We start from the raw sequence: 15,552 nt of genomic DNA, 5'->3' as shown, positions 1-15,552 counted from the left end.
ATTAATATTTTTATTGCTCCGCCATTTTATGATATCATCCCATTATTTTGGGCGTTGTATATTATTATCATTCCGGGAGTAAGCGCTGGTTACCGACCAAACAAAATCTGGAGAAATGGAGGAGTATCATTCTGCTTGATAACGAAAGTGGGGTAATTCTTAGCCTTATCCATACAATCAATTATTATTTCTCCATTTTAATTGTCGAAGAACCTGTATTTCCAATATATTCCTTCACTGTTCAAGTCGAAGATCCGCAACGCTGGATAATCATCATTGACTGGAGACGATACTTTCATTCCGGCTTTATTTCTCTTTTCATGAAAGGTGCCCCCCTTCTCGTCAACGTTCATGGAGCGTCGCTTATTACACAGAGAAGAATTTGGCCGGGAAATAATACAATATAATGTCGACTTCTACATGTCGTCGTATGACATCAATCAAATCACAATACGGTAACTGGAGCAGATTCGGACTTATTGACTTATAACAAGGAGCCCCTTGTTCTGGTGTCGCTTAAAGTAGTGCGGCAATCAAAGTAGGGAATTTAGATCAGCGCATTCATCCTTGATTCATATGGAGATAAGTCGATGATGCAATTCTCCTCCAGGTCTACTTGCTTGGAAAACAAAAGCCTGCGATTTTGTTCGTAGGGGCGTGAAGAGTTATTTGGGGAAGAAAGCGATTCACATGGAGTCCCAATCATGACAAGCGATTTCCTCATAGACGTATACAACTAAGATATACAACATACATACTTTTACCATAGTTCCCGACCTTCACAAAAAAAGGAGTCCCTCTTTCTTCGTCGGCTTAGCGCCTACTCTTCTCATTGGAGGAATCAGACATCGATTAAAAAGGATTGTTATTGATTCTCTAATTTCATACCAAATAACCTAGCAACCACTATTGTATCTCTTCCATTTATTGCTCCCGTCTGTCTAGCTTGAGAAGGTGTGGTAATCTCGTAAATTTGTATAGACAGATCAATGAATGGTTTAGTTCTTTTCCCATCCATCTTAGCTCCTTGAAGTATCGTATGTACCTGATTATTTAGTTCATTTCTTCTCACTTCTGATTTTCTTTGATCATTTGGATTGGTTGAGATAGACCATGGTGGAAGTGGTGGTAAGAACTCTGCCTATATGACACACCAACACAAGACATTCATGCTATGAGCAATGATTCGAATATCAATATATCTTGAAATCTTGAATCACTTACAGCTTCATCATCAGCAACTATACAAGCCAATTCGTCACCATTTTTATCTTCTAATATAGCTATAAATCTATATCTCCATTCGGCTAATTCACCTTCTGAATCATTACAGCTACCACACCAATCACCCTTAAAAGCCATTTCACATTTTCTACAGTATGATTGAATTACAGAGTCATTGTCGATTAATGACCGTGAATGGATTTTCTTAACTTTGGCATGAATCCGATATTTATTAGGTAAAGTAGAATTGTGAAGTATATCAGATATTGTGGATATTTGATGATTGGTCGTGTCATTATAGATTGTTTGGACATGAGTAGCTAAACGAACAAGTTGTTCCGGTCTTACATGGGTTGAAGCTGTACTTTGGACTGCCGGAGGATTATATGATATCGGTTGTAATGATTCCCTAGATCGGTGATGGTAAGATTGAAGCGGAATTGGGGAATGACTTGGACGTTGTTCTTCTTGAAGGACTTGACCACGTTTGTGTGCTTGCAATCGTCTAGAGTATCACGAAACAGCACAAGGGAGATTCAGCTTATTGACGACAAAGTATAATATTGGAAAGTACCATGTATTGTTAGATTAGAACTCACCTTTCTATAACCTTTGCCCTTTCATCATCTGCACTAATGGGAGCACAAGCTCTTCTCTTCCAGCCATTTTGAGCCTGTTCTGTAGTAAGTTTTTCTGACCAAGCAAATTCTAATTCACCTTGATATGATTTACTTCTTAGGTTATTCAATTTCATACACTTGCCTACCTCAAAATAAGGTAATTCCTCTTTTGGTGGTGAATCAAATATAGTAACCATGAATATCGAGTCAGGCGGTATATCCTTTATTTGAACATTATGGTAATTCCTCACGGGAATATCATTGGTAGCGCATAACGTTCCATCTGTGACATAAAGTTCTAAACGGCCACTAAAGTCGTTCGCATGTACATACAGTATCTGAATGAGGCGAAGAGAATCGAATTTCATCAAATGCCGATCAGCTTCTGTCAATACTGTCGATTAGGGTCAGAAGATTGGGATTTCGCTACTCACCTTAAATATAGCATTGAAGAATTCTCCAGGCTTTACTTGTCCAAGGTTCACTAGCTCTCTCGCTACAACTAAAGACGATCTTCTGGATGATGAAATATCGATCCCGGATGGGGCGGGTGATGAATGATCCCAAAAATTATTCATGATATTGCCCGAACCAGATTGAATACCCTTATACCATTCGTACAATGCTTTCATCCTATCTACTTCGGTTCCGTTTATAGGTGGGTCCATTATTCGTTGATGTGGTAATTTCAAATCTAATATCCCATTTCGCTCATTGAGAAGTATCGCCCAACAATTTCCAGGATCAGGGAATGCTTGTGCCTTTGTCTTTGTGTTGAAGGTGGATATCTTCACTCCTCTAATTAGCATGACTGAACCAATCGTCACATCTAAAGGCAAATCCCTTTCTTCTTTTCGAAATATAGTCACAACCAACTCTTCGTTATGAAATGGATCACCATCCGCGTATCGAGTTGGATCACATAATACCACTGACATCATATAGTCCTCTACAAAAGAATAATAAACTTAGTCAGCACTATTCATGGATATGATGTGGCCTCGTGTAGGAATCTGATCACTCACTACTAGTTCGCTTCGAAGGCATTATCTTAGCCACTACCCCTAATATGTGACCTTTCTGTCCATGCCTCAGATGTCTAAGTGGTGTATATTCAATATACTATGTTCGTAATATCGCCATATCAGCTAAGATTTACTGGCCAAGTTCAAGGTAGACTCACGTCGGATTTTAACGGAGTTTGTAGTTGAGCAACATTAGCAATTCTTGCTTGAGCTGTCCTACTACTTTCCGCTTCAGCAGCTTGAATCTCTTTCTTCCTTCGTTCTTCTGCTCTTCTCCTAAGTTCGGCGATGTTTGCACGTTCGGATCGGGGAGCAAACGCATGAGGACTACTTTGAGAAACTTTAGGTATAGATTGTCGTCGAGAAGGATACGATGGACTGCTGGCAGCTTGTTGATATGATAGAGGATCGAACGGCCGTGGACGAATTGGAGTCATCTCTCTTAACGGCGTGGGTCGTAAATCCTCAGAAAAATCCACAGGTTCAGTCACAGTTTGAGCTGGATCTGTTGAGTCTCGAGGTGAGTGTTCTGCGTCCTCCTGTTCAAAGGCGATGGGTTGATTGGAGGGAACGCTCTCGTCTGTAGGCTGAAGTAACGGTTCAGGTTGTGGTTCGATCAGTTCTTGATGAGATGTTTCAGTTGGGACCACTGGTAGGGAAATTTGGTCCTCTTGAACTACGTCTTGTTCGGTATCCACGCTAGCCAATGTAGGTCTAACACTTTGTATAAGAGCTTGATAACCAGGAGGACCTAATTTGGTTACAGTTCTAGGTTGGGAGTCATTGATTTTTGCTTTCTCGTTTTCTTTTTCTTTTTCTTTCAACTTTGCTAGATCAGAATCCGATTTTCTGTTATTGACTATAGCGTCACCTTCTACACCTTTTGTTCTTTTTGAATTTGGCTCGTCCGAGTTTTGTTGTTCTGGTGAGCGTTTGTTAGGAGGTCGAGAAGAGTTTGAGTTGGAATTATGGGATGAAGTGGATGATCTTGATGGTATTCTAGTTAGATCAGGTGGTACGAAAGAAGTTAATGGTTTCAATTTTGATGAACCGAGTTTCCTTGATTTCGCAGGAGAATCACCTGGATGAAGTAATTGTTGTTGTTGTGAAGGTAAAGGAGGAGGTGAAGATATAAGTGGTGCTGAACTATCAAACCAATCTGGAACTTGAGAAGGTATTTGAAAATCTTGATGATAACAGTCGACGTCAGTCATGAGAAGTGAAAATGTGATAATAATATAAGATAGGAAAAGAAGAAAAGCTTACCAGGCATTAAAGTTTTTATGTATTTACCATTATCATAACGCACGTCCCTTTGACCTATACCTTGAATTTCAACAATCCAACGTTTACCATTTACATCATCCTTTTTCTTATTCAAAACTTGTAATCCAGTCGTATCAATCATAATTTCTTTACCTTTACATTCCTCTTTCAACCATGATTTATGTCCTTCAACCAATTCCCTGATCGTGTTATTCAGTCCCTCATTTTGTTTTTCAGTGATTCCGGACGAAGAGGAAGATGAAGGATGTAAGGTTGAATGATAAATTCTAAATTTGATTTCATATTTTTCGTTTTTTTCTTTTTCAGTTGGAATAACATAATCATTAGATTGATATCCTATAGGTATAACAAACTTTTGATCAATTGAAAATGATAGTTTAGGTATTTCGTTTATAGATTGTACTGCTTTTGATAAAGATTTACCCCATACAATTGATATTTTACCTTTCAAATATGATGGAGGTAATGTTGTTCCTGGGATCAAATGAGTATAATCAAGTGGTATCAATGTATCAGAAGAGACTGATTCTTTTGGTCGTTTAGGACGAGTCATTTCTGGGAAGATTATATTTATAGCTATATCATTGTAGGGTCAAGTCAAGAGGTATATATACATATGAGATGCTACTGTGAAACTGCTAATCAGTCAACTCCTGTTGACGGTTGACGCGACTTTCGTCAACATTAGAAGGAATTTTATCATATGACGCGTAAACTCTTGACAGTATATCAATTTACGTAATTGTTCGTGATAAGCGATAAGTACCCTGCCTTCCCTTCACAAACGTTCACTTGGCAAAATGAATATCCTGCTTGACGGTTGGATAGATAAGGTATATAAGCAATAATGTTTTCTCCGAATTCTTCTATTCTACACATCTTTTGGTTGTTTGACAATAAAAAAGCAAACAAATCGTTCAATCAAATATGCCTTTAAGAGAATTACGTTCTAAACCTTTAACTTCCGAGCAGAAGTCGAAAGGGGTATCTATGACCTTCATTGATGAAAACGCTCGATTCTTCAGGATGAACGATAAGGCTTCAGCAAGTAATACTACTACCACAGATGCACAAAGAAAACCTTTTACCGACTTGGTTGGAGAAGATTATTATGGTTCATCTGGAATTCGGTCTATAAGCGATGATCGTGAGTATTGTCTGGCTGTCGTAGACCTTTCAGTATTCCTTCAACCTAGATAATCGGATACATATTCCTCATCATAATATATCACGTCCAATTCATATCCCCTAATGTCAGACATACATATATAGTCCCAACTGGCCATTTTGGAAAGGAATGTCCTGAACACTCCACCCGAAGAAAACCTTTTACAAGTAGAGAAAGTGAGTATCACGGTAATTCATCTTTGTGTACCAGTGTAATAATCGATCAAGGAAATATAAGCAAGCTGATATTTATAAATTCACATTTATTCTAGTTTTAAAGCAAAAACTTGAAGGGGGGGAATTCGTTTGGTCGGTTAGCGATTCTCAATCTAGAGCTTGCACCTGTTCAAAGAATCACACAAATCGTACGACTGATACTGATCAAGGAGATTTCAATGATACTTCTTTATCGGACGTTGAAAGAGGGTTGGGTGAAAGCGCGACTCAAAACGACAATAGACCTATTCACGATCAGAAAGCAAACAGCAAATTTGGCAGAAGTAAATTATCAATGAAATATCGTGATTCACTCAAATGTGTTCACTCAATTAATAATATAATTGTAAATGGGGAGAAACAGCTTGAATGGGATGGATATCGAAATGAACTTATTAGATGCTTGAAAAATCCAATAACGATGATACTTATATTGATTTACCAAATCTCAGTGCACAGTATCCCCTTGAAGAAGGTGATGGATGGGTAGGATATAAATACAATTCAGATGATACGGCTAACGATGGATCGATCGTGGCATCTGGAAGAATCCTTCCGCAATATATCCAAAGGATGAGCTCTATCTTTAGTAGATGTATTAAACTAGATGAGTTTGAGGAACCGCCCTCATTGGAAGAAACCGGTCAAGATTACGGTCAGGCAGGTAGCGCAATCAGTTCTAATCCTTTAGATAACGCTGAAAATCAAATCGCAAATCCATCCTTTTTAGTAACAGATTCATCAGGTATTAGGTCTATCCTTAATTAGTCTTCTATTCCCTCGACATAGATATTGTTAATTTACATTGATATTTCACCAAAATACGCGCTATTTCTCCGTCGATTTCATTATTAGGATTGAAAATATCTTGTGCATACCTATATCTTTGGATTCAGATCGAAACAAGCGATTATCAGTTATGTAATTGCTCTATAAACCGCTAATAATAACGCTATGTACTGATACCAATTACTGTGTCATGCCTTAGTCATTTCCGTTGATTCTACTTGATATTCAGCCACAGTCATTGTATATACGGTAGATAGATATGTTCGAGGATATGCTATTGTCTCTTCACACTTTTATCATCACGACTTTAGCGAATCAAATATATGTACATATCTATGTCTGTAGTTACATAACGGTAGTACCGAATTCAATCCTTTATGAGTTAAACCTTTCATCTTAGATTCAGATATAAAGGATCTGTAAGAGAAGGAATTTGCGAGTTTGCCTTCCAAAGGATAGTTGATTTCGGTAAAAGGAGAGTTTTGATACAGCTCTTCATAGTCACCTTACCAATGATCAGTTAACCTTGCAAAGTGTAAACATATATATAACCATATATGCAGTCATAACCCTCATGGGCATTCTCTTTTTCTTTCAATCATCGCTCATTTCCAAATATCTAATCATTCCTCCATACTCACTCACTCACCCAAGTTGATCTACCTTTACCAGAGTCACTAACTGTAACTGATTCAGAACTCAGGTTAATTCATGAAATGAACTCTACCGCAATGAACTCTTCTCATACTGCTCAAAGTAACCGTCTTCCGACAGATAAGACAATTGAACATTATATGCAATTTTCCAGAGATTCTTGGGATTTATCCAAAGGTTCAATATCTGTCATTACAAAAAGGTATCATGAAGTTCTTCGTTCTCCCATTTCTACAAGTGTTGATGGTGATGACAAATATTTCACAACTAGACAAAAAGAACAAGATGAAACTTTAAAATTAATGATTGATGAAGTTACTGAATTATTTAATCAATCAGGTTATTCAAGAGAATCGAACGAAATTAATACCCTGGAGACAAATGAGGAATTGCAACAATTGGATTTTAAGACTCAGATTGGACTTTTCAAAGCGAAATTATGGAATCAACATAATGAGATGAAAAATAAAGGTCAAATTCAGTTTGATCATTATTTCATTGGTGGTGATCATGAAGTTCCTAGCGAAAATCTTATTTCATCTTCAGTCGCCAACGCATCTAGAATTAGATCCCAAACTTTATGAATGCTCGTGATTATATATCTAGCACCTATGCATATGAACATTTTTATTTATATGTTTCTAGATTATCCAAAGGAGAACAAATACATTTTTAAATCAAGTCCTAACTACCTTGGTTTCAAGTCTCTACTGACTTTCGCTGTATACTATACTACTAACACTAATCAACCTAATCCTGATCCATCTCTTCATCCGAATCATCATCTTCATCAGAAGAATCTTCACCTTCAGCCACGGTAAGCGGTTCAAGATCGAAATCTTGATCGGCACCTATGTGAAACAGAATGGATGGTATATCAGCACTCTTTCGTATACGACTGACAAGGATATTTGAAAACAAAGACAGAGCAGAAACTTACCACTATAAGAATCACAAATCAAATACAATTTCAAATTCTTATATTCACCTTGATTTAAATTGAATTCTAATTTTGAATTTAATTTATTTTTATTCATTGTAATTTTTTTAATAGCATATAATTGTTTTGATAAATTATCACCTAAAACAATCCACCAAGAAATCATTTTTTTACCTGGATAATAAGTTGCATCTGCCACTTGAGAATTTTCTGCTGAATCTTCTTCTTCTTCGGAATCTTCTTTATCTAAAGTAACGTTTAAAACAATTGAATCTGATGAAGTTATTGAATCTTTATCTTGAATTGAATATGAAACTTCTAAATTTGGATAAGAATTAACGAATTTTGCAACTCTCATTAATTGTTTTTCATTTAATCCTGATAATAAATCAGATCTTTCTTCATCTTCTAATTCCATAATATCATAAACTGAATCTAAATTCTTATTTTTGAATTTATTCAAAATATCTTGATCGAAATATGGTACTTGTTTTAATGGTGAATCTCTGTCCCAAATTGCTTGAACACACATTTGTGTTAAGTCCATTGCACCTAAACAATTCAAATATGATTTTGATGACATTACATCAACACATGCACTTAATAATCCAATTACTTTGGTTAAGATCAATTGCTGATCAATGATTAAATCAGGTGGCAATGTCATTCTACTGAAATGTGCTTGTAATAATAAATATGTTTTGAAATATGGCGAATTATAATCTGCTTTGGCAACTTTAACAGGTACTCTATCGTATATTCTCTGTAAAATTGTATCTTCATGATGACGTATTGGTATACTTTCGAATTCATGTGCTGAAGAAACAATTTCCAATAATCCTTTAAGTTTGGTGGTTTCCTTGATAGACGCTGAGAATGTTTCCACGGTAACGTATGAAATGTAGTAGAATGATGCGATCATACCCAAGTTGTTAGGTAATGTATCCATCTCATCTTGAATGATGATACAATCGGAAGCAACCAAGTCGTTGAGAGTAGTTTCGACTAATTCGGATAGATAATCGGCAACATGTGTTGGTGTAGTACCTTGAAGATTGTAGAACTGTTTCAAAGTGAGATAAGGATATCAGCCATACAAACTACGACACATTGAGCTAGTAGACGTCACTCACCCCTGGATTTTGCATCAACCTTCTATAGAACCAAGTCCAAGTACACCAATCTACAGCATCTTGTTTATTTTCAATTGTTTTAGCGACAATTTCAGCATTGAAATGATCATGTAAATAACTTGGTAATGAAGATTCAACAGGTAAAGCTTCTTCTAGGAATTTCTTGAAGAAATCTTTTCTTGTTTGTTGCATCATCAAGATACATTTTGATGAATTGTCGATTGAAGGTCTACATGCCCTTCCTAACATTTGCAAGACGTCTGCAATAGCATAATCAACATATCGATGTTCCTGTCCGTCGAATGATTGTACACCCATAACAATTACCATATACGATGTGACAGGTAATGACCATGCTGTGTCCTATTATGCGTAATGGACATGATCAGCGGATACTCTTTAGATCAGATACTCAGAGCATAAGAAGGGAAAACTCACTTTAGAGGCGACCAGGACTTTGATAGCACCTTCTTCGAATAATGCAGTAACTATTCTCTTATCAATTTTACTTAAAGCTTCATGATAATAACCAATACCATATCTTAACGTTTCAGCTAAATCTTTATCATCTAATCTTTCTAAATGAGGTTCTAAATCATCTTTTTCAACATTCAAAAATTTACTTTGTTCACCTTCATCTAAATCTGATAAACAATAAGTTAATAAATCATTTGCAGTCAATTTACATTGTTTTCTTGATGAAACAAAACATATTGTTGGTTTATTTTTTGAATGTTCAATGATTGATAAATATGCTGGTTTTGCCATTTGTAACATTAATGAAGGGAAATGTGGTACGTTGAATGATTGTATATGAACTTCTAACGGTAATGGTCTAGCTGAAGGTGAAAAGTTGAATATTGTTTGTGATGTTGCACCAATCCAATCACCTAAATCTTTTGCGTTAGATAATGATACACTACATGCTATTATTCGAGTTGGTGTACCAGTCTGTTGTGAAACATATCTTGTTCTTGATACAATTACTTCATATGTTGATCCAACATCACCACCGATTAATTGTAATTCATCTGCAATCAACAAACCAATATTTTGTACATCTTTTCTAGTTTTCCATCTTCTTGATAACAAATCCCATTGATTAGGTGTACAAACCACTATATCGGCTTTTCTCAATAATGCTAAATCAGCTGTCGATTCCCCAGTTAAAGCAACAACTTCTTTTTCTAAAGAAGAGAATTTTTCGGACCATTCAGCTACTCTCATATCTACCATTTCTTGATATGGTTCGATACAGACAGCTCTTGGTGGATCACGTTTTGACCATAATCGGAGTAAAGCGAATTCTGCACAGATAGTTTTACCTGAGCCAGTAGGGGCACCAATGAACACGTTGTCATCAGTTGTAAAGAGAGCTTGGAAGACCTGAGTTTGTATCTTGTTAAATTGATGAAAGGAGTATAGACTTTCGAAAGTTTTGTTATGTAATGCTGATACAGGAAGAGGTTGAAGGTCGAGTAATGCGGTATGAGCAGGGAATGGTTCGGGTCTAATCAAATGTTGGAATGAAATAGGAAGTCGAGTTTCAGATTGAAGCCATCTGTCGGATATGACGGAGATGTAGTAGTTAGGTGGAACAGGTTCAGAAATAGGTACTGTGATGGTTACATAATGTTCATCTTGAGCGAATCGTTCTCTAAGGACGAAAGTATCATGGAAGAGGATCTTTTCACCATCAACATCTTCAACAATTATCCAGAACGCTTGAGTTGAACCGTGAATATCACGATCCCAAACAAAATCAGGTGTAATGGTGACATTGATCTTGAGAAGTGATCGAGTCAAAGGTAATACGTGAGCTTGTAAATCCAACCGAGGGAACTTATGTACTAATGATTCAATGAATTGACCTGATTTAGGTAAACCTAACAGTTCACCTAATTCAGCGGCGTCTAAATCGAAATATCTATGCCATGGGAATTCCTTTCTTTCGGCTTTGGTAATGATTTCTTGCCTTATTCTAGGGAATTGTCGAAGTGGTGACATTGATTTCCACATTCTTCTCTCAACCATTTTACATAAATCTAAAGCAGCTCTCATGGGTGCTGACCAACCTTTCTTGAGACAGATCTCAAACATTGCTCGGATGATACGTCCAGCTGATTGTTGGATGAAGACCATATCAGTAACGATATCGAAACCACCTAATTTCAATTGAGAGATATAAGCTTGGAGTAAAACGTTGATTTTGGAGACCGGCTCGTCAACACCCTCCTTGACAGGTATAGGTACACGTTCAATCAATTTAGCAAGTTCAAGCTTCTCCTCTTGTCGAACAGGAATGAGCTTGAATTCATTAGACAAGGCGAAGACTCGGAAAAGGTCGATAGCTGTAAGATTAGGTTTAAGATGCTTGTTGTAGACAGACATAGATGTGTAGGCGACATAGTAGTGAGAGGCGATTCGACCAAGATCAGTACTATGGAAGACACCGGTGGTTCGATCGTATTTGATAAGACCACCCTTTTCAAGGAGTACGGCAGCAGAATGTATCAAATCGGCTATAATCAAATATCAGCCTGACATGGGTTTTAATCTGTCATAAGCTGCTTACCTCGCTTTTGTACCAAAGCTGCATCACCTTCCATGTAATCAGCACCAACATTGTAAAGTGCGGGAGAACCAAGCATTCGAACATATCTGCAATCAGGTAGTATTTGTCAGTTTTCTGGACCACCGCTAGAAGAGGTCAGACGGGGGGATCTATTGACTTACAAATAAGTGTAACCTAACCACTGTACACCTTCATCTCTATTTCTAACACTTCCAAGAACAATTTCAGCATTCAAGTTATCTACCATTCTAGATACGAATTGAGATTCTATAGGTAATTGTTGATTCATTAAACTTGTATAATATTGTAATTCACCGTGATTTGTTATTATAATACCTTCACCAAAAGTATCGAATTGAGGTCTACCTGCTCTACCTAACATTTGTAAAACATCTTGTGGAGACAATTCACACCATTTACCTTTTTCAGGATTATATATTTGGGTACCTTTGATTATAACTGTATGTGCAGGTAAATTTACACCCCAAGCTAATGTAGCTGTACAACATAAGACTTGAATATGTCCTGAAGCAAATAATTCTTCGACAACTAATCTATCTTCTCTAGTCATACCTGCATGATGTATACCGAATCCAAATGGTAATAATTCTTTCAAGTCTGGATTCTTACATTGTGCCGCTTCAGCTAATAATACTTCTCTTGATGATCCTTCAGGATTGATAAACTGTGTTAAAGTCTCTTTCTCCATAGCCATTTCTTTTAGAAATTTTGCTGTTTTGGCTGTTTCTTTTCTGGAATGTACAAATACTAATGTTTGAGATTTACCAGCATAGTTCAAACATTTCTCGTAACAAACTTCATTCATAACTTGGAATCGTTTAATAGCTTTCTTTTCCGTTACACCGATGAATTGTTGTTTTAATCCTACTGGTCGATAAGCGGCGTCGAAGAAGAAGAGACCTTTCTTGGGATCTACTCGTAAGAAAGCGGCAACATCTTTGTAATTTGGTAAAGTAGCTGAAAGACCAACAACTCGGACATCATCATGGGTTTGATCCATTTTTCTAATTGTTCGCGATAAGATAGATTCTAAAACTGGTCCTCGATCATCATGTAACAAGTGAATTTCATCAACGATGATAAGTCGGACAAGGTTGGTGTAAGAAGTATCGGTGGATTTTCTAGTGATGACATCCCATTTCTCAGGTGTGGTAACGATAATTTGGGTTTCTGATATCTGTTGTTTGGTCAATTGACTATCACCGGTTAATTCGGCCACACGGATATCGAGTGCTGCGAATCGTTTGTTGAATGCTGAGACTTGCTCCTGAACTAAAGCCTTCATAGGTGAAACGTAGATGATCTTAAAAGAATCTCGATCTATATAACCAGTATCTGGATCTCGGAATTGTTCGATACATCGAAGCATGGTAAGAGCTGCACAATTGGTTTTACCAGCACCGGTAGGTGCACAAATTAACATTGGCTCGTTGGAACCGAATGCAATGGGGAAAACTTTACTTTGAATGGTATTGAGTCGAGTGGTGTTGACACTTGCCCATACTGGGTGAGTCCAATGAGGCATTTTATCTATAGATACCAATTCTCCTTCTTGAATTTCTCTCTTCTTTGGTTCTGGTACATGAATTTCCTCGTAACCTTTCATTTGACGTTTGAATGAGCCTTCAGGTAACTTGACTTTCTTTCTTGACATGAGATGAGCACCTTCAGTGAAAATAAGGGAATCAATATCGATGACACGTCGAGGTTGAGCAACTGAGCCAGGTGCAAGGGTAGCTTTGGTAGGTACAACAGGTATTTGTTCTTCGAGTCCAGCAGGTTGAGCCTTTCTAACACCACCTCTTAATTCTCTTAAGATATATCCTACACCTTTTTCTCTCATGGCAACTTCAACGTCTTGTTTCTCTTCATCGCTACTTCTAGCTAATTTTGTACACCAAACGATAACTTCCCTATTTTTAGTAAGGGTTGTAACTAGTTCGAAATTTTCATAACCAAACATTTCAGCTAAAGAATTTTCCAAATCACGAAGTTCCATTTCTGAACCTAAAAATTCTAAAGCTTTTGAGGTAAAATCGGAAGACTGTACAGGATCAGGATAAGATGTTGAGATAAGTCTTTGAAGCCAGAAAGCATCTACTTCATGCGGTGAAACTTTGTCGGATTTTGATTTAGCCGCTTTTGCTTCTTTACCCAAGACTAAAGCATCATTTTCGTCTACGTCTCCATCGCCTTCTTCGACTTCTGATTCATCCTCCTCTTCACCTTCAGAATCTTCATCCTCATCTTCGGAATCACGACCTTTCACTTCAAAGCCTTCATCTTCGTCTTCTTCGTCATCGTCTTCAAATAAAACAGCCACACCTTCTTGATCAACAGCTTGTTGTCTATCGTCTGTCTGTTGACCCTCCTCTTCCTCACCATAATCTGTGACTTTTTTACTCAAATTTACTAATTGACTCCAAATATTTTCAGATAGAGGTCCAAATACAGATTCCACTTCTTTTTTCTTATCAAATTCTTTCAAATCTTCATCTTTTAGATTTTCTAATACAGTATCAGCAGCTGATCTAATAACTTCTTGAGTTTGATCACCCAATATTTGATGTGTTAAACCTAATAACAATTCGTAAACTTCTCTTGTTTCTGCTGTACGTGGTTTATAACGTAATCCTTCCATTTGAGCTACACTTTCTAATACATCTGCTGCACCGAATCTTGCTGTTGATTTTTCTTGTGCTCTTCTTATTGATTTTTCCACTTCATCCGCAGATGTCAACTTGGATTTAGCTTTCTTCTTTTCTAAGTCTTTCGGTGCCTCCCTTATCACTCTTGAACCCATCTCTTTAGGGTTTATTCTACCGACAAGCGATTCGGCCACACCAGTTGGCTCATCAGAACGATATACAGATCGATCTGATAGCACCGAAGTCAATCAGTATACAGCTTTGCTAATATTAACATGATTGAGTGAATAACTTACCTTGATTTACAACCAAACTACTCATAGCACCATAGTTGAATTGGGATAAATCCCTTCCACCTGCACCACCCTTCTTATTGCCCGACATGATACCTACTTGATGTTGTTACTGTAAAGCGGAATAATAAACGAAAAACGAACTTTTGGAAATGAACTGAAAGAAAAGTAAAGCGATCGATCCTATGAATTCCAAAACGACCGAATTTAGGGTATATGATACACCTTCTCTTTCCTCTTTTTTAGCAGGTGTGACCGTACGCTAAGCACCTGTGTAGTTGAGCAAGGTTGAGGAGGAAGAGAAGCTATATGCGTTTTGGTTACAGAGAGTTTGTGGAAGATAAAAGACGATGAAATGAGAGTAATAGTCAAGGATGGAAAGATATTCTCTCGCGTTGAGAGAGATATGGGGGATTTTTTGGTATTAACGATTAGTATGTGGCACTTTTTATGATTTTCCTTTTTAGGAGATTTATTTTGTTTATGTAATATCATATCTACGAAAGTATTTGGTTTTTTTGCCACTCGATTGTAGTAAAATTCTGAGAAATTTTGATGAAAAGTGTGAAAAGTGTGAAAAGAGGTGAAAGTTAAGGAAAATTAAGTGAAAATTAGGGTAAAAATAACTAAGGGAATTTATTTGTATAGTGGTTCATGTTTTTCTCTAAATTTACAGTCTCTATACACACACACACACACTTTTCACTACACTTTCGACTTTCACCTAAACTAATTCACTCTATTTCTACATTTACTATCATTATTACCTTCCTCATTATCGTCTTCATATCTATATATTGTATCATTAGAATCAACAGCTTTTATGGACACTACTTACCACCAATGTCGTGTCAGCAACCAAAAAGAAAGGAAATCATCTTATAATACAGTATAATCACCACTTTTCACTATTTCACCTGGACATTTATAAAGCAGACTTACATCTATCGACGCGTTAGA

The 15,552-nt window shown here is 36.9% G+C and overlaps 4 protein-coding genes across 4 annotated transcripts; 2 read left to right on the top strand and 2 right to left on the bottom strand.

The window, feature by feature from the left end:
- Positions 1-865: 865 nt before the first annotated feature.
- L201_002290 (uncharacterized protein) lies at positions 866-4,709 on the bottom strand (the record flags this gene model as incomplete). The annotated part of the gene is made up of 7 exons (XM_066218067.1): positions 866-1,141; positions 1,225-1,729; positions 1,824-2,182; positions 2,279-2,793; positions 2,870-2,966; positions 3,028-4,055; positions 4,136-4,709. The coding sequence occupies 7 exons, from the start codon at positions 4,707-4,709 to the stop codon at positions 866-868; spliced, it is 3,354 nt and encodes a 1,117-aa protein (XP_066074164.1).
- Positions 4,710-5,083: 374 nt separating this feature from the next.
- L201_002289 (uncharacterized protein) lies at positions 5,084-6,307 on the top strand (the record flags this gene model as incomplete). The annotated part of the gene is made up of 4 exons (XM_066218066.1): positions 5,084-5,303; positions 5,429-5,500; positions 5,596-5,885; positions 5,939-6,307. 4 exons carry the CDS (start codon positions 5,084-5,086, stop codon positions 6,305-6,307), a joined length of 951 nt encoding a protein of 316 aa, XP_066074163.1.
- A 752-nt stretch (positions 6,308-7,059) lies between these two features.
- Positions 7,060-7,566, top strand: L201_002288 (uncharacterized protein; the record flags this gene model as incomplete). Its single annotated transcript, XM_066218065.1, has 1 exon — positions 7,060-7,566. One exon carries the CDS (start codon positions 7,060-7,062, stop codon positions 7,564-7,566), a length of 507 nt encoding a protein of 168 aa, XP_066074162.1.
- Positions 7,567-7,732: 166 nt separating this feature from the next.
- Positions 7,733-14,683, bottom strand: L201_002287 (uncharacterized protein; the record flags this gene model as incomplete). Its single annotated transcript, XM_066218064.1, has 7 exons — positions 7,733-7,833; positions 7,923-8,985; positions 9,056-9,418; positions 9,494-11,577; positions 11,631-11,716; positions 11,792-14,528; positions 14,596-14,683. 7 exons carry the CDS (start codon positions 14,681-14,683, stop codon positions 7,733-7,735), a joined length of 6,522 nt encoding a protein of 2,173 aa, XP_066074161.1.
- Positions 14,684-15,552: the final 869 nt, after the last annotated feature.

This window comes from Kwoniella dendrophila, chromosome 2 (genome assembly GCF_036810415.1).
Source record: "Kwoniella dendrophila CBS 6074 chromosome 2, complete sequence".
NCBI lineage: Eukaryota > Fungi > Basidiomycota > Tremellomycetes > Tremellales > Cryptococcaceae > Kwoniella > Kwoniella dendrophila.
Note: the sequence above shows the minus strand (reverse complement) of the source record. Positions and strands in the feature narration are given on the sequence as shown.